The sequence below is a fragment of the Saccopteryx bilineata genome, chromosome 11 (assembly GCF_036850765.1).
Source record: "Saccopteryx bilineata isolate mSacBil1 chromosome 11, mSacBil1_pri_phased_curated, whole genome shotgun sequence".
Classification (NCBI taxonomy): Eukaryota; Metazoa; Chordata; class Mammalia; order Chiroptera; family Emballonuridae; genus Saccopteryx; species Saccopteryx bilineata.
The window spans coordinates 33,291,048-33,309,470 of record NC_089500.1 but is presented as its reverse complement, the minus strand read 5'-3'; the positions used below and the strand labels follow the sequence as shown (position 1 = coordinate 33,309,470).

The 18,423-nt window shown below is 41.8% G+C and overlaps 1 protein-coding gene across 4 annotated transcripts in view; it reads left to right on the top strand.

Annotated features, from left to right (window-relative positions):
• Positions 1 to 18,423, top strand: part of MAPRE2 (microtubule associated protein RP/EB family member 2) — a 154,765-nt gene that overhangs the window by 49,199 nt on the left and 87,143 nt on the right. The window contains exon 1 of one of the 4 annotated variants that reach the window (XM_066246846.1): positions 5,427 to 5,686. The exons of 2 other annotated variants lie outside the window; for them this stretch is intronic. In XM_066246846.1, the coding sequence (XP_066102943.1) occupies positions 5,568 to 5,686 (119 nt within the window). In that variant the 5' untranslated portion in view covers positions 5,427 to 5,567. Of the gene's footprint in view, positions 1 to 5,426; positions 5,687 to 18,423 lie in introns of those variants that run through there. One more of the 4 variants, XM_066246849.1, reaches the window with a different exon arrangement.

Here is an 18,423-nt window from a genome sequence, read left to right as displayed (position 1 = left end):
TAATCACTATAAATAAGGGTAAGAGAACTATTTTTCTCTAATAATAACATATACTGCTAAGCCCAAATCCAGGTATCTCTGCCTCCCTCTAACTTCCTCTTTCTTGACTGTAATGCACAACTGCTATCCTCCCCCTGCTAGTCGCTTCCGTGAATACTGCTCCCTGTAGGCTCCCATCCCCTCTGTTGCCTCTGCCTGCAGCCTTTCCCTGGTTTGCCAGCCCTTCCCTGGCTTTCTGTCCTTGCTCCCTAGACGAAATTGCCTTCAGGGCAGCAATCTCTATTCTCTTGCCTCTGTGCCCTTCTGCTATCTCATCCCTGCTACTCCCTCCCCAACCCCAGATTCTGCATTCTAGGTTGTTAGTGAATGAGAATGACAGCTGTGAGCTTGGCATGCCCAGTGATCAGGTGAAGTTATTTCACTAATTACCTCCTCTGACAAATGGGATTATTTATTTATTTATTTATTTATATTTTTACAGAGACAGAGAGAGTGTCAGAGAGAGGGATAGATAAGGACAGACAGACAGGAACGAAGAGAGATGAGAAGCATCAATCATCAGTATTTCGTTGTGACACCTAAGTAGTTCATTGATTGCTTTCTCATATGTGCCTTGACCGCAGGCCTTCAGCAGACCGAGTGACCCCTTGCTCAAGCCAGCAACCTTGGATTCAAACTGGTGAGCTTTGCTCAAACCAGGTGAACCCACGCTCAAGCTGGCAACCTTGGGGCCTCGAACCTGGGTCCTTTGCATCCCAGTCTGATGCTCTACCCACTGCGCCACAACCTGGTCAGGCTCTGACAAATGGGATTTAAAATCAGCCCTTCCTCATACGTTTCTGTGAGGATTAAAATATAATACCTACTCAATTAAAGCATAGTATCTGACCCATTAAAAAGTACACAATAAATATTAGGTATTGCTATTTCTATTATTGTTGTCATTATTACTAGAATTCCACACCTGTGCCAATACGGCTAACACTACTACAGATTAATGGTTTCTAACTAGTTACAAGCCAAAGTCTTTACAATGGCTGTTCAAAGCCCTATGTGACCTTTCTCACTTCACCTCCCAAGTTACCCCTCTATTTCACAACACGCATACTCATGCACTCAAGTGTAAGCTCCATGAAGGCAGGGAATTTATATTTTGTTAATTTCTATACTTTCAATGCCTAGAATTTTTCCTAGCACATAGTAAGTGCTCAATAAATATTTGTTGAATGAATGATTGAGCCCTAATACAAATGAATATAACTGCCTTAGTGAAGCTTTTTCTATTTCCCTAGACACAATCACTTTCTTTTCTGTATGCCTGTGCTACTTAATACATTCTTCAATTATAACATTTATCACATTGTATTTTTATGGAAAACATATTTAAAGCTCTTAAATTTAACCAGATGGTATAATTCAAAAGCACATTTCTATTTAATAGACTGAAACTTGACATTGCACGGGTTTTATTGAACGATTACAGAAATCATAATGCTCTGTGTTTTTAGATTGCATTTCCATCATGTTCTGTGACTTATTCCACAAAATTAAGCCCAAGCTTGAGAAAATCCAAGAAAAAGAAAATTCATAAATAAACCCCAACACAGAGAGATCTCATGCAATAGTATGTTCTGTGTTTTGATATCATGGAAACCTTGCTGTTTTACTAGCACATGGGGAGGAGGCTCGCAGGATGCTGCCTTGTGTGAATGTCGGCATAGCTACAAATGCAGCTGATAAATAATCTGCAAAGACAAGTACTTTCAAAAGTCAATCCTAGCCTGACCTGTGGTGGCGCAGTGGATAAAGCGTCAACCTGGGAATACTAAGGTCGCTGGTTCGAAACCCTGGGTTTGCCTGGTCAAGGCACATACGGGAGTTGATGCTTCCAGCTCCTCCCCCCCTTCTCTCTCTGTCTCTCCCTCTCCTCTCTAAAATGAATTAAAAAAAATTTTTTTTAAAAAGTCAATCCTAGAGGAGCACACCTGTTTAAGTTGGCTTTGAAGAGGGTTTCGACATCAGGAAGAAAACATCATTTACTTGTTTTTCTTAAATAAGATGCTATTACTAAAAGCCAGGGGACATATACATATTATACAATTTTCACTCAATCTGAAGAGAGAACTAGTCAAATCTTCTATGCCTCAGGGTTAAGGTAGTGAGCGAGGACCATGCTCAAATACATTTCTCTACTACCAATGTGACCTCAGGGCCAGTACCCCCGGCTGACCAATCCCATATTTATTCACTGCTATCATTTTGAGTGTGAAGAGTATTTTAAGTCATTGATTGATAAACTGTTCCTGCCATTCCTACTGGAAAATATCCTAGGACATACACATGACAGAAATTAGTTTTCCCTGGACAGCAATGGTGACAGCTAAGTGGAATCTGCTGTCTGCATTTGGAGGTAATAACAATCTAATGAAGCCCCCATCTAAGGTGGTGTGAAAGCTGTGAACGCCTTTGACTAGTATTTATCAACTTTCATTTTCACTATAGCAAGACTGTTATAATTCAACCATCCAGCTACAGACATGCCTTTTTGAATGCTCTCACTGAAATGCGTCCATGCCCAAGTTCATAAAATTCCCTACATCCTAGCATCCTCCTTCCCAATGTGGAATTTGCCCCCCCCTTCTCCCTAAGACTAAACTGGGGAATGGCTTCCAGATGACCTGATTTTTAAGAAGAGAAATAAAAATACATCTATTTAATATTTTCCAATTATTACTCCTGTTACCCCTGCATCTTGGAGGATAATCATAGATCTCGAGCTCTCTGAGTTCCTTTATAGCAACATGGCTTGGAGCAGTTCTAGAGGAAGATTGACAAGGGTTCTTAGGTACCTCCTTCAGCTGACTCACTACCCTTTCCCTTTTAGTCCATCACTCCAACTTCTTGGCCATAGTCTTCTCCTTAACAAGCAGCCTAGAAATAGTGGCAGTATTCGCTCCACAAATTATTTGGTATAATCAATAAGCCATGCCATTCAAATTCTGACAAATTTAGTCTCTATGATAACACCAATAATGTCCAATCTATTAATTATATATGGGATTATGGAAAAGTAAGCTGTAATAAAGAACACAACATGAGAGGGCATTTTCTGTAAATATTAACTACTTGATTTGTAAACCATACCTTTCAGCTTCAGGCTGTTTCCAAAGAAAGGGGAAGCTTTGGGGAAAGGGAATAAAGTAGTAAGGAAATTGACAACCGTGGGTCCAATGACAGAAATAGTAAGAGGAAGTGGAACTTTATACCAATGACTACATCTCAAGCCCCTAATAGCTCATCATGTGATGTGAGGCTTGTGTGCATCTCTCTTACTTAGATATTAAGTTTAGGTCAGAATTGTATCTTTATTACATAATAAAAAATTCTCATGTAAGCTAAGATATGAAAAAATCAACTTGTATAATGTGAATTAACTACAGAAGCATAAAATAAAATTATTAAAATGTAGCCCAAGAAAAGAATATATAGGGGGCAGGTAATGCCCCCTTGTTTGGAAATATCATTACCATCTGGGTTGTAAACCATTTGATTCTAATTTTAGTAGCTTGATGCCAGAAATAACTTATTACCAGGAAAATATACTGGAGAACTGTCAGAAATAACTAAGTTTTTACTTGTTTTTATCATATCTGTGTCACAAAATAAAACTGATGACCATACAATGATGTGAACAGGTGAGCCATATATAGCACTTTCTGCTACATATATTTATACTGTCTTTTACACCCCAATTTTTCTTCCCTGCCCACCGGACAAAAGGTCAGAGACTACTTTTGATAGCCAGAGAATCCTTCAGATAACCTCTTCTCCTTCCTGGAGGAGAACAGTGGACATATCTAGGGTCTGTTCAGAGTTTATAACCTAATCCATAGAACTTGCACAGTAATAGCACATCTAGTCACAGCTGGTCATGTTGAGAATGTACATAAAGTACTTGATTCTCACCTTAATCTACAATTTTTTTTTTTTTTCATTTTTCTGAAGCTGGAAACAGAGAGAGACAGTCAGACAGACTCTCGCATGCGCCCGACCGGGATCCACCCGGCACGCCCACCATGGGGCGACGCTCTGCCCACCAGGGGGCGATACTCTGCCCATCCTGGGCGTCGCCATGTTGCGACCAGAGCCACTCTAGCGCCTGGGGCAGAGGCCACAGAGCCATCCCCAGCGCCCGGGCCATCTTTGCTCCAATGAAGCCTTGGCTGTGGGAGGGGAAGAGAGAGACAGAGAGGAAAGCGCGGCGGAGGGGTGGAGAAGCAAATGGACGCTTCTCCTGTGTGCCCTGGCCGGGAATCGAATCCGGGTCCTCCACACGCTAGGCCGACGCTCTACCGCTGAGCCAACCGGCCAGGGCCTAATCTACAATATTTATGAGCTCACATTAAATATAGATCACTCCTGTCTAATCACATTGATAAAAGCATGTTATTTTGAAGTTCCAGTTCACTCCTTTCTAGCTGTGTGACCTTGAGCAAGATACTTAACCCCACTAGTTTACTGGTCTCTAAAATAGGGATAATAATAGTACCTGTCTCATAGCCAGTGTATTTGAAAACTGCGTTACAATGATATAGAACAGTTTGAATGATGAGAGTTTCCAAATCCTAAATTGGGTGTTTACTTATTTAATTCAAATAGAAATAAAATAAATGACAAAGTGTTAATTATCTATCAGAAGGCAGTATAAGAATTTGAAATAGGGGGTCTTAGGTAAATATGATGTTTTAAAATGGTGTTTATCTTTTTTACAAACCCTTCTTGGGGAATTCTTTTGTGCAGAAAATCTCTTAATTTGCATACTTTAATCTTCACTTTATTAAAGTAAAGGGTATATTGATTAGGAGGAAATAATAGCTTCCTCTTAGGTTTTCAGGTTTGGGGCTTATTCTGGGGAGGAGGTTGCTTCTGTTTAGAGAGTGAGGGATGAATCTGGAAATTCTAAACCCTTAGTCTGATACAGTTCCTAGAAGCAGGCCACCAGGTCGTCCATTTTTTTCTGAAACCAGACCGAGTTTAATTTTAATGGCATGAGAACTTGGCATTGAAGGAGTTAAAGGGTCTCCCACACCCCTCTGCCTGAATCGCTCTTTTGTGTACACAGCTGCAGTTGGAGCACGGGTCGGAAAGGAAATGGTTAGAGGAAGAGCCGGTTTTGAGACTAGGCAAATCTGCAAGGGGGGCTGGGGGCGGCCTGGGATTTTACATGCCAGATGCAGGCCCGCCCGGGTGCCTGCCCGGAGCTGCTGGCTGCTGGCGTGGTCATGCCGCGGCCCTGTGCGAATTGAAGCGAGGTGATGAGTTAGCGAGTTGCTATGGTGACGGGACGGGCCACGTGACCAGGGTGCTGCTGCCGGCGCTTTGACGTCAGCAGCCGGGAGGGCGGGACGCAGGAGGGCGGGGCGGGAGCCTGAGCTGAGAGAAGGGAGCTCGGGCGCAGGCGGCAGGCGAGGTCTGCGTGAGGAGCAGGCGAGCGGGAAGGCGAGAGCCAGCCACCTTGCTCCCCAGCCAGCCCACAGCGGTTTGTGCCCTTCCTCGGGAGTGCGCCAATGCCTGGTCCGACCCAAACCCTGTCCCCAAATGGCGAGAACAACAACGACATCATCCAGGATAACGGGACCATCATTCCTTTCCGGAAGCACACCGTGCGCGGCGAGCGTTCCTACAGGTAATGGGTCTGGCACCGGGAGCGCCGCTGGGCGGGGGCGCGCGGAAATCCGCCCGTTATATAATGAAGCAGACCCTGCCCGGACCGGGCTGCAGGCGTGCGTTTGTAAGGGCAGTTCTGGTCCTTTGCTACCCGTTTCCATGTGTCATGTTGGACATGCATTGAGGCTTCACGATTGCAGATGGAAAGCATTTTGTGAATAGGTTTGCTGCCTGCAAGGGGTCTCCCTCCATCTCTTTCCTTACACATTGATAAAAATGCAAGCAATTTTCCCCCTTCTCCAAAGGGAGACAGGCTGTAGCACTTCCTTTTCTCCTTCCCTTTTAGATATTAAAGGAACCATGAGGTGGGCTGTGTCTAAAGGCGGACGACAGGAGGATGGCGAGGGAAATGTTTGCGCTTGCCCTGGTGTGTGTGTGTGTGTGTGTGTGTATGTGTGCAGGAAAGATGGAATCCTCTAGATTAAGCTGCAGTCTGTGATGTTAAAACCGCCAGATTGATGGAGCTTTGTAAGAATTCTGCTCTCTGATTGGTGCAAGGATTGACAGCAGAGGTCACAGAGTCAGGCATTCACCAAAATTCTCTTCATAGAACCCAAGGTTTATTAGAGAGAGACTGGACTGCAACAGACCTGGAAAAAAAATGGGTGCTGTGATGCATTTTCTTAGGAGTTTATGGCCTCCGCATGGGTGGGAGAGCCCGCCCTTTTTATTTACAGTAGGAAGGTAATTCCTGGTTGGTATTTTGCTGAGGTCTGATTTGAGGATGGGGCTGATCTTGGTCATTGTATTGTGAGCCTTTTGATTAATGAGTCATCCTGCGTGGCTGGCATCATTTTTTTTATATTAGCATATCTGGCAATATGTTCTAGTAGATAAGCTCATTAAAATTGTTTGCATTGTTTGATAAGCATAACAATGTAACGGAGAATGCAGCTAGAGTCTAATGCAGCTCAAGGCCAGACTTGAAGGGAGACTGATAGCTTCACTCATATTTCCTCTGAAGTTCTTTTGTACTGGGGTAGTTATTTTTAAACGTTACCTTGATAACCACTAACAATGCTTTTGCTTTGAAGCCGAGCGCACATACCTCTAAAGTGCATCCTCTCAGCTAGTGAGCAACAGGAAATAACTCTTTTTATGCCTTCATCTAAACATTCAGATAGTATTATAGGTAGAATATTCTCTGTGTTTAAATGTTTATAAAATAGGACCCAAAGTATCCCACTTCCTCTGTCTTTGACCAAAGAAACACTATTTGCCAACTCAAAAAAAAAAAAAAAAGGAAAGAAAAGGTGATAAGCAACCTTTGCCCTGTAGTTATATAAATACTTGGAGTTAATTTTGGCAGTGCCCGTGAAGTCACCAAAATCTCATGCATTATGGTTCCAGCTAATATGTTGACATGGCATCCTTACAGATTCCAAGTGCTTGTCATTTTCTTAATGTAAACAAAAATTGGCTCACAACTTCCGGGATTCTCCTTTTGGAGACCCAAGCTTGTGATTGGAAGTTTGGGGTCCCTCTGTCCCTCACTCCTCTCTCTACCTTTTTCTATGAACATGCCAAGGCTTAAAATAGAATTAAAGCAAAAACCCTGAGTTGTTTTTAAACTTATTAATCTGTTCTCCTGTCCCTCTCTCTGTTCAATGCAGCCCTCATTTCTTAAATGGTTTGATCTCTGCCATGTAGGTTGCTTTTAAGACAGAGTTCGAATTTTACCATGTGGGCCAAAGGATGTGGCCTAGTTGGGTTTTATTAGTCATGTGAACTAGTAACTTGAAATGGCAGTGGAAAATCACTTGGCAGAAAGGTTAAATACTAATTCTGGTGATAAGTCATTATTTTAAAATAAAATCTTATTTACCTTTTTAATCCTGCCCAACTTATTTCCATTTCCAGAGGTATTACCAGTTTGCATTCTGAGTCTCTATAATGGCACCTGAAATTATGTGAAAAACAAAAGTAAATTGGAATAAAGATCTGACTAAACAAATGCTTAAGTCACTGTGAGCATCATTGCTTTTGTATTTTATGTAATAGGATTATTGGACACTAGAATGAGAGATGTCATAGGTTAAATGAGGAAGGAAGCCTCCCAAATTGCATATGTACTGTATTGTACAAAGGGAACACACACAGACAGACATGCTTGGTATTACCCTCGGTCTGTGTTTCTTCCAAAGTGGATGTCCAGTGTCTCACAACTACCACTTATTTTTCTGTAGGGGCAGAGGGGATGGAAAAATGTGACACACTTTTCTATCCAAAAACCGTTCCGTAATTATTTTGGCATCCTGGGGCTGGAATAATATTGCCATTTAATTACTGGGAAAACTTGGAAGGCAATTTGAAAGCCAGAATAGAGGTATAACCAAATAAATTTTTTGGCTATAGGTTCAGTATAGCCCCCATCAATAAGAAGTGCTTGAAAGTAATGCTTGAGCCCTATGGAAGGCGTGGGAAAGCCCGGAACCCTGGGCTGGCAGAGAAAATTCTCCTTCTGGTTTCTTTATTGACTACTAAGTAGGACCCCCAGCAGGGCCTTTATCTTTTGAGAGATACCTACATTTACTTGTTCATTACCTATAGGATAACTCACTGCATTTTTAGAAAGTTTTTGTGAGGTTAACTTTATTTTTTTTAATTTTATTATTTTTTTTTTTTTACAGAGACAGAGAGAGTGAGAGAGAGGGATAGACAGGAACAGACAGACAGGAACGGAGAGATGAGAAGCATTAATCATTAGTTTTTCGTTGTGTGTTGTGATACCTTAGTTGTTCATTGATTGCTTTCTCATATGTGCCTTGACCGCGGGCCTTCAGCAGACTGAGTAACCCCTTACTCGAGTCAGCGAACTTGGGTCCAAGCTGGTGGGCTTTTGCTCAAACCAGATGAGCCCGCGCTCAAGCTGGTGACCTCGGGGTTTCGAACCTGGGTCCTTGGCATCCCAGTCCAATGTTCTATCCACTGCGCCTCTGCCTGGTCAGGCGGTGTGAGGTTAACTTTAAAACATTGAAAACAAAGACTTTCTTAAAAGAAAAGAACTATGTAAATATAAGAAGAATGTTGGAATTACTGAAAGAGGGACTGTTTTAGAAGCTCCAGGATGGACACCTCTCACCTGGCAGGTAGTGCAGCTGAGAGGAGGAGAAGACGGTTGGACACCATGACGGTTTTTCCCAGCACTGTCAGTGAGCCAGCCGTCAGTCTTCCTGGCAGGAGACATGATTGCCTTGACATTTGCACCAATTATTTATAAATAAGGGTCAAATATGGTGCATGACCCAGATATCTTAACCCAGGTATCTCTTAGTGCAAATAGAGCCCATTTTTCCGGCCTGGACTAGAGTGGGTAGTAAATCATTATTGAAACCAGTGTGCACTTTGGTTAGAAGAGCAAGTTTTCTTTAGAAAATTACCCCTCCATTAGGGATTTTCAATTGAGAAGAGCCAGTGCATATATGGCTCAGCAGAGCCATGTGGATGTGTTTCCAACAGCTCATGTCCACTACTGTGTGATGGCCGCCTCAGCCCAGCTTCCTCACTGGGTTTCTGAGCACTAGAAATCCTTACATGTTAAGAACCACTTAAAATATAAATGCAGTGTGGGCCATTTGAGGTGACACTGTTTAATTCACAGAGTGAGTGAGCCCTGCGCTGGCTCTCCCTGGAGAGGCTACTCCCTGTAGCTGTTTCATGCAGATGCTGGTAGGAAATAAGATTTATTAACTGGCCCTCTGCCCACCGCATCTTTGTTTGCATACTCCAGGCTTTTAAGAATGAATGTATAAGTCCAGAGGACTATTTCCACATGGGTGTTTGAACATGCAACTGTAGTAGCATATGTCCCTGAATACTTTTTAAAAAATTACTTGGCCCCAGGAAATGAACTGTAAAAACTAAATAAATAAATAAAAAGCCAATGAAAACTTAAGCCTAAAACATTGGCTCTGACATCCAACTTTGGCAACTTTGAAAAATGAGCTCTTGTTAAGGAAAAAAAAAAATCATGCATGTGTGTGCATAGAAGATAGAGTGAAAGCATGTTCCAGTTAATAGAGGCTATTGAGACGTGGCTCACTCGAATCAAAATGTAGATTTCAGCTCACATGCCCAAAACAGCCCTGCAGATACGTGTCTCTATTATGTATGTATTTATCATCTGGGTTTACTACTATCCTAAGAGGTTTTTTAAAAATGGTGATTGTTAACCTTAAAGTTTTTTTAGTATTTGTAAAAAAATTAATCAAAGGATTACTTGAAACTTTGATTTTTTGAAATTTGTATTTATTGATTTTAGAAAGACAGAGAAAGGAAGAGAGGCAAGAGAGAGAGAGAGAAACAACAATTTGTTGTTCTACTTATTTATGCATTCATTGGTTGATTCTTATATGTGCCCTGACCAAGGATCGAACCCTCATCCTTGATATATCGGGATAATTCTCTAACCGGCTGAGCTACCTGGCCAGGGCTTGATGCTTTGATTTGTAGGTGCCCAATCTTTGAACTTCTTTTCTTGTCAGAGCTTCTGTTAAGGGGATGGTCTTCTGGGTACCATTAGTGAGGGGCTCACCTCTCCTCCCCAGCGGCTTTCACTGGTCATATCTGTTTACAGAGCACTATCAGTGGAACAGTGGTTTGAGGTGGTTTTCAGAATATTGGTGGTGGTTGTCCATATGTGGTATCTTTTCTGTGTTTACAGGGACCTCTTAAAACTGCAATGAATAATCTCTTAGATTAATGGAGGGGGCAATATTGGGACTAATCTCAATGTTCTTTTTGGTTTGGGGAATTAATTTGACAAATACTATACTTGAATCTGCTCTAAGCAGGCTCTCTGCTGGATGCCCCTTCAAGGACCTTGAGTTCTAGGAAAGTCAGATGTGTACACAGCTCATTTTGTAACAGATATACCTTTTGACTATTTGGCTTTGTCTGATAGCAAAAGTGGGTTGCATTTCCTGAGCCCACAGTGATTCAAAGGAGAAAAAGGCCTCAGGCCAGTACACTGTAAGAAGCTAAATGACACTGTGGGAGACCACAGTGATGCAAAGAGTGTAGGCTTTTTTTAAAAAAAAATTTTAATTTATTGATAGAGAGAGAGAAAGCTAGATGGTAGGGAGAGGAGCAGGAAGCATTAATTAACTCATAGATAGTTGCTTCTTGTATGTGCCTTGACTGGGCAAGCCCAGGGTTTCAGACCAGCGACCTCAGCATTCCAGGTCGATGCTTTATCCACTGTGCCACCACAGGCCAGGCAAGGGTGTAGGCTTTTGAATCAGAATTTGCGAGGTCCATGTTGGACAGTTGTGGAAATGAGGCAGGAACATTGAAAGGCGGGTAGGGTGGTCAGAACTTGAAAATGGAAAGCCATTGAAAGCTCATTAATCAAAAAACAGCATTGTATAAACAGAAGTGTGCATTGCTAGAATTGTGTCCTGTTTTGAGATGATTTAAAAAGAAAATTATGTTCTAACAGTGCCCTGCCCCACTGGCTCCAGAATTACTAGAGAATCCTTGGTTCACCATGAGAAGAGCTTTCTAGAGCCCAGTGTAGGGACAGGACAAGGTAGACAGATGTTCCCTGGCTGAAGGCATTTTTCCCCGAATAGAAGCAGTGACAGCTTCACCCTGTAACTATGAGATGGGCTGTATTTGCAGAAGCCCGCCTCATAGTTAGCCTAGCTTCAAGGGGTAAGCTAGTCTATGTGCTTAAACTACACTAATCATCCCAAATTCAAAAGCAAGGTGTCTGCTACTTCATTGTAAAGGATCCTCCTGAGTCATTTAATACTATAACATGTGCAAATGTGACCCTGATGTGGCTCTGGTGCCAGTTCCTCTGACAGCTGACAGGTGATCCCTTTGATGCCAGGCTCTGGAGTTGACTGAGAATTTAACTTGGAATGTATGAGTTTGTTTCCTTTAGGATTTTGTCAATTTCACTTTTTTTAAGGAGAAATTGATTTGTTCCTCTCCTGTGAAAAGTTTCTTTTTCCACAATGAAATATGTCAGGATATGCATATATGTTAGAAGTTTCATTTTCCTGACTTTAGGCCAGGGGTCCCCAAACTTTTTACACAGGGGGCCAGTTCACTGTCCCTCAGACCGTTGGAGGGCCGGACTATAAAAAAAACTATGAACAAATCCCTATGCACACTGCACATATCTTATTTTAAAGTAAAAAAACAAAATGGGAACAAATACAATATTTAAAATAAAAAACAAGTAAATTTAAATCAAGAAACTGATCAGTATTTCAATGGGAACTATGGACCTGCTTTTGGCTAATGAGATGGTCAATGTGCTCCTTTCATTGACCACCAATGAAAGAGGTGCCCCTTCTGGAAGTGCAGCGGGGCCGGATAAATGGCCTCAGGGGGCCGCATGTGGCCCGCGGGGCCGTAGTTTGGGGACCCCTGCTTTAGGCTGTCCCTCAGCGGTCAGCCGCTGCAATATTAAATTGGATGTGTGTATTCACCTAGTAGCTTAAGCACTATTCCAGTGGCCTGTGTCTTCTTATAACACTACGCACACATCCCCTTGCTGTCATATGAACCCTGTTTCTTAGTTCATTTTAAAAGTCTGATTGTTTATCTTGGTGTTTTGGCCCTTGGTATTTATATTATATTGAGAGAATTCCTTCAAAATGGAAGCCTACAGTTCACATAGTCAAAAACTGAAATTATACAACCTTCACCTCATAGGGTGAATCAAAGAAATTTCTCCTAAATATGTTTTTTGTTAAATGCATTCCCAAAGGGCTCATTTATTTTAATGAAAATAATCATTAGTTGAGGTAACGGTTAGTTTTATAGGCCACTGAGAAATAATTCTTTTAGCAAATTGCTAAAAACAAGAAAAAAGAATACTTGTGTAGTTTCAGTGTCAGCTCTCCCAGGGCTAATTAGGATTTTACTTTCTTGAACCAGAACAAACTTTCTTACTTACAGCATTATTTTGTTTTTTCCAATGGTGATAATATCATATATACATAGGTTGGTCAAGTTGATGGCTGCTTTTAGTGAATTTATCTAGAATTCAGTCTTCCTGTTAGTTCTAAACCTCATTTGCTTTGGGCAGGTAAAAATGGGCCAACAGAGCCAGATCTGGGCCATGACTTGGAACAGAAGAGGAATAGGGCAAGAGATCTGAGAGGAGAGGACGTGTTATAAATAATGTAGTGTGCATCGGTGGGAGTCTCTAAAACCTGTGATCCTGCACCCAGGATAGGTTCTGGAGTTTATGACTAGTGCTTGGCGTTGCATAATCCTAAAATGACAATAGCACACCTCCTATTTCTATGATCCTGTATTACTGAAGAAGCAGTGTTTCTTTTTGTTCTGTTGTTTTAAATACTTTTTGTTGTTGTTGTTCTTTAGAGCCAGCCTACCTTGGCAAAACCCTCTGAGAGGTAATTTGTCAAAAGTGCCGAGGGGCCTTGACACTGTCTACTTCCTTTTTATCATTTGAGAATGCCAAAACATGTTTTCAGATTATGAACAATACATTTTTTTTATTTCCATTCTTTAAATAATTACACAATTACTGTTATATTAAAATTTAAGCCAGAATCCTGGCAGACTCTTTATCTGTTCTTTCAGCAAACTTGAGTTCTTTCTATATGCTAAACTCCATGCTGGGCACTTAGAATACAAAGATAAATAATGCAGAGCCCCTCCTTGAAAAGCCTCTAGAATCTAGGACAACAGGCAAGGCGGGAAGAATCTGACCCCAATACACCAATTTGTGATTGTTGTGCTGATACCTGGCAGAGGCAAAATGATCACTCCTATAATTCTCAAAAGCTTTCAGAAATGGAGCCTGAAAATAAAAACTGTGTTTGAATGTGTATGTCCCCTGCCAGGACTGCTGTGTGTGTTAATTTGGCCTTAAGGCATAGTTTTGAGCATCATTGAGTGACCTATGTGTTGGGAAGTTGACTTCTCCCTTGCAAAGAGTCACTTGACAAGTAAAAAGGCCTTATCTCTTTTGGTCCTCCAGTTTTTATGATATTTGTGTGGACCATCACTAAGTTAACAATAATTGCTAACTTTTATGATATGCCTGGAGAAACTACAAGGATATAAACTAATAATGGTGGGAACTGGACAGATAACACCCTGTGTATCTTTTCAGAGAGTCTTATTTTAACAGATTTAGCTGCTGAAATATATTAGGAAGCATCTCAAAATATTCATGGACTTACTGAAGTCGCACGAATGATACTAAAAATTTGCCTAATCCAGGCACCACTCTTAATTAAAACAATATCACCAGTCACAAACGAGCTGTCCGATAGCACCTGCCCTTTGAGGTGTCACACGTTGTAATCCATAGTCCATATTTTGTTTCACTTTCCCCAGAGTACATTGGATCTGCCTCCTGTGTTTTTTGGTGATGTGTCCAGCCTGCTTAGTATGCTCCATGAATCTCACACTAACTGCAAAATAATCCTCTGTGAAGATTCTTTTTTCATATCCTCTTTGAATTTTTGTTTCCTTCTCATTTTTTGAGCGCCTGCTGTGTGTCAGGGACTGTGTGGGTCCCTAAAACAGATGAAAGGTTGCTGCCATATTTTAGCCACTCTGCTGCAGTCCTCTGGCCTCCCCCAACCCTTAGTCTAACCTCCCACCTTATGGACATTGTTGAGCAATATCTGGCCTTCCTGTGACCCCTGCAATAGTGCTGGTGTGACACTGGCCAGGAAATAAGCCATCTGCATACACCATACTCCCCTGCTCCACCGTCTCACCCACCAGTGTGAGTGAATCCCCATGGAGACTGACCAATTAAGAGTCACCAAAAGGAGAGCTTTAAATACATTATCCCAGCTGTAGGGACCTGCTCACCATCAGTAACCACCATCGATAACCGATAACGGTGAAATAGAAAGCTTGTGGAACTTGTGAGCTGTTTCTGCTAGAAAAGGAGGAAGCTAAGAGGGGCTGATTGTGGGTGCAGCCTGGAGGGGGATGGGCCCAGTGCAGGTTGGGGTCGTCTTGAGGTGAAGGTGCTAGATCCTGGCGTCTCCCTTCCTCAGTCCTTTCTGAGGACAGAGTAAATCTGTCCCTGCAACACTTGTTCTCCAGAGGGAAGGAGAAAGGGATGAATCGTCAGCCACTTAGGCAGGGCGCCGACGACAGGAGGGAATGAAGACCTGTAATTCTTCCCAAAATCCCTTAGTGAGGCTAGCAACACACAGTAAATGAAAAAGTAGGTTTGATGTTTGGGAAGCCGGTTTTTCTCTCCCTGGAATTTCTGACAGGCAGATAGCATTGTCATACCACTGACTTTAAGATACCAGGATGACCAGCAGTGAACGTGTTTCCAGCCTGTGTGATGAATGTGTCGCTGCTGCCTCAATTCCAGTTTAAACAGCCTGGACCGTCCAGCACCTCTCCATTCCAGCCCCACCTTATGACCGACTGGGGCTCGCACGGTTCCAAATTGCTGCTTGGGGAGGCGGTGCAGTCTAGTGGCAAAGCTGGGCTCTGGCTCAAGACCTTTCTATCCTAGCTGCACCCTTTTCTAACTATATGATCTAGGGCAAAATTTTTAGCCTCTCCAAGCCTCATTTTCTTCATGTGCAAGTGGAAATAATAATCTCAACATCACGGAGTTCTTAATGAGGATTTAAATGAGATAATGGAATATAAAGTGTACCAAGCAGTGACTGGTAGAAGTAAATGCTTTTCAAAATGTTAGCTAGTATTTGTAGTTTTAATCTGCTCTTTTACCATGTCTTTCCATTAATCTATGGCCTTTGTGTCCTCAGTACCTGGTACAATACCTGGCACATAACAGATGTTCATTGAGAGTCCAAATTGAATGTGGAAAAAATTTAAAGTATCCTCTAGCATTTCCACTCTTATCAACTCTATTAACAGTTAACTTACATATGGTAAATTGTATACATTTAAAGTACTATATATGAGTCCATGACTTTTGGCACTATATAGTACAGGGGTCCCCAAACTGCGGCCCCCTGAGGCCATTTATCCGGCCCCGCCACACTTCCGGAAGGGGCACCTCTTTCATTGGTGGTCAGTGAGAGGAGTGTAGTTCCCATTGAAATACTGGTCAGTTTGTTGATTTAAATTTACTTGTTCTTTATTTTAAATATTGTATTTGTTCCCGTTTGGTTTTTTTTACTTTAAAATAAGATATGTGCAGTGTGCATAGAGATTTGTTCATAGTTTTTTTTATAGTCCGGCCCTCCAATGGTCTGAGGGACAGTGAACTGGCCCCCTGTGTAAAAAGTTTGGGGACCCCTGATATAGTATATGCCTTTGAAACCATCGCTCCCAAGATTCCTGATACCCTTTGGAATTCATATCTCCTCTGTCTACAACCCTAGGCAACTACTGCTCTGCTTTCACCATAGTCTAGATCAGGGGTCCTCAAACTTTTTACACAGGGGCCAGTTCACTGTCCCTCAGACCATTGGAGGGTCGGACTATTAAAAAAAACTGTGAACAAATTCCTATGCACACTGCACATATCTTATTTTAAAGTAAAAAAACAAAACGGGAACAAATACAATATTTAAAATAAAGAACAAGTAAATTTAAATCAACAAACTGACCAATATTTCAATGAGAACTATGCTCCTCTCACTGACCACCAATGAAAGAGGTACCATTCCAGAAGTGCGGCAGGGGCCGGATAAATAGCCTAAGGGGGCCTCATGTGGCCCGCGGGCCATAGTTTGGGGACCCCTGGTCTAGATTATATTTTATATAAATGGAATCATATAGATTGTCCTCTGTAGTTTCTCACTTCTATTAACTCAGCATAATGATTTTTAAATACATCCAGATAGGGTTTATCAGCAGTTCAGTCCTCTTTACTGGTGAGTAGTATTCCATTGTATGGCTATACCTTATTTTATTCATCAGCTCAGTAGTTGATGAACATTTGGGTTGTTTCCAGTTCTCAGCAATTATAAATCCATGAATATTCATATACATGTCTTTATGGGAACATCTGTTTTCATTTCCTCGGTGAATACCTAGAAGTATAATGACTGGGTCATATAAGTGGTGTTAAACATATAATATTGTATACCAACTATACTTAAATAAATACATAAAAATTTGAATTTAAAAAGAAAGGTACTGCAGATAATTGTACCATTTTACATTTCTACAAAGTGGGAGAATTCCAGTTGTTTTATATTGTTGACAACCTTGGTATTGTCAGTCTTAAATTTTGGCCATCCTATGGATATGTAGTGATATTGCATTGAGAACATTAATTCATATTTTCCTGATGGTTGCTAATATTGGGTATCTTTTTTTCATGTGCTTACTGACCTTTTGAGTATCTTCTTTAGTGAAGTGTCTATTCAAATCTTTTACTCACTTAAAAAAATTATGTGGTTTTATCTTATTGTTAGAAAATATAGTCAGGAAACATAATATAGTCTTGACTTAGATTTTAATGAATATGGGTCCATTGTTTTTTGTTTTGTTTTGTTTTTGTGTTTTGTTTTGTATTTTTTGTGGCACAGACAGAGAAAGTCAGAGAGAGGGACAGACAGACAGGAAGGGAGAGAGATGAGAAACATCAATTCTTTGTTGTGGTTCCTTAGTTGTTCATTGATTGATTTCTCCTATGTGCCTTGACCAGGGGGACTACAGCAGACTGAGTGACCCCTTCCTTGAGCCAGCGACCTTGTACTCAAGCTGGTGAGCTGTTCTCAAACCAGATGAGCCCGCGCTCAAGCTGGCGACCTCAGGGTTTCAAACCTGGGTCCTCCGCATCCCAGTCTGATGCTCTATCCACTGCGCCTCCGCCTGGCAAGGCGGGTCCATTGTTTTTAACTGGAATATAAATGCCTCAAGGAAAAGGAGTTGTTTCTCCCTGGTCTCTGTCCACAATGTCTTTTCTAGCAATTAGGTCCAGCCCTCAACAAGTACATATAAATTGATTATGTTGAAATAGACTGCAAAGTAACAACAGGACCATTATTTGAGCTCAGAAAAAAACCACTAAATGCACTTTAAAAGTAGTCTGATTTGCAAGAGGTAAATTTAAAAGCTAGTTTTTCTATGGGGTCTTGATAGATGAAGCTTTTTAAATTCTGTGGAGAAGAGCCCTGTCATTATGTAGATATAGTTTTGTTTGTTTGTTTATTTTTCTGAAGTGAGAAGTGAGGAGGCAGAGAGACTCCCCATGTGCCCAACTGGGATCCACCCGGCATGCCCACCAGGGGGCGATGCTTGGCCCATCTGGGGTGTTGCTCCATTGAGGCCAGAGCCATCCTAATGCCTGAAGCTGAGGCCACGGAGCCATCCTCAGCACCCGGGCCAACTTTGCTGCATTGGAGCCTTGGCTGCGAGAGGGGAAGAGAGAGACAGAGAGAAATGAGAGGGGGAAAGGATGGAGAAGTAGATGGGCACTTCTCCTGTGTGCCCTGGCCAGGAATTGAATCCAGGACTTCTACACGCCGGGCCAACGCTCTACCACTGAGCCAACGGGCTAGGGCCTAGATAGCGCTTTCTTTGTATTGAGTGCCCCCTTAACACTAGATAAGATTTTCCAGTATTAAATTTTGAGGGAAATGTATGTAGAAAAGCTTTTTTCTTTAAAGCAGTAAGGAACCGTTTTTTATGCTTTCTAAATCCTGCCCTAGATTATTAAAGCATTAGATGCTCCTTCTCTTTTTTTAATACTGAGGCAAACATCCCCAACTCCTCCTTGCTCCACGCTCATTGGGTCTGATTTGG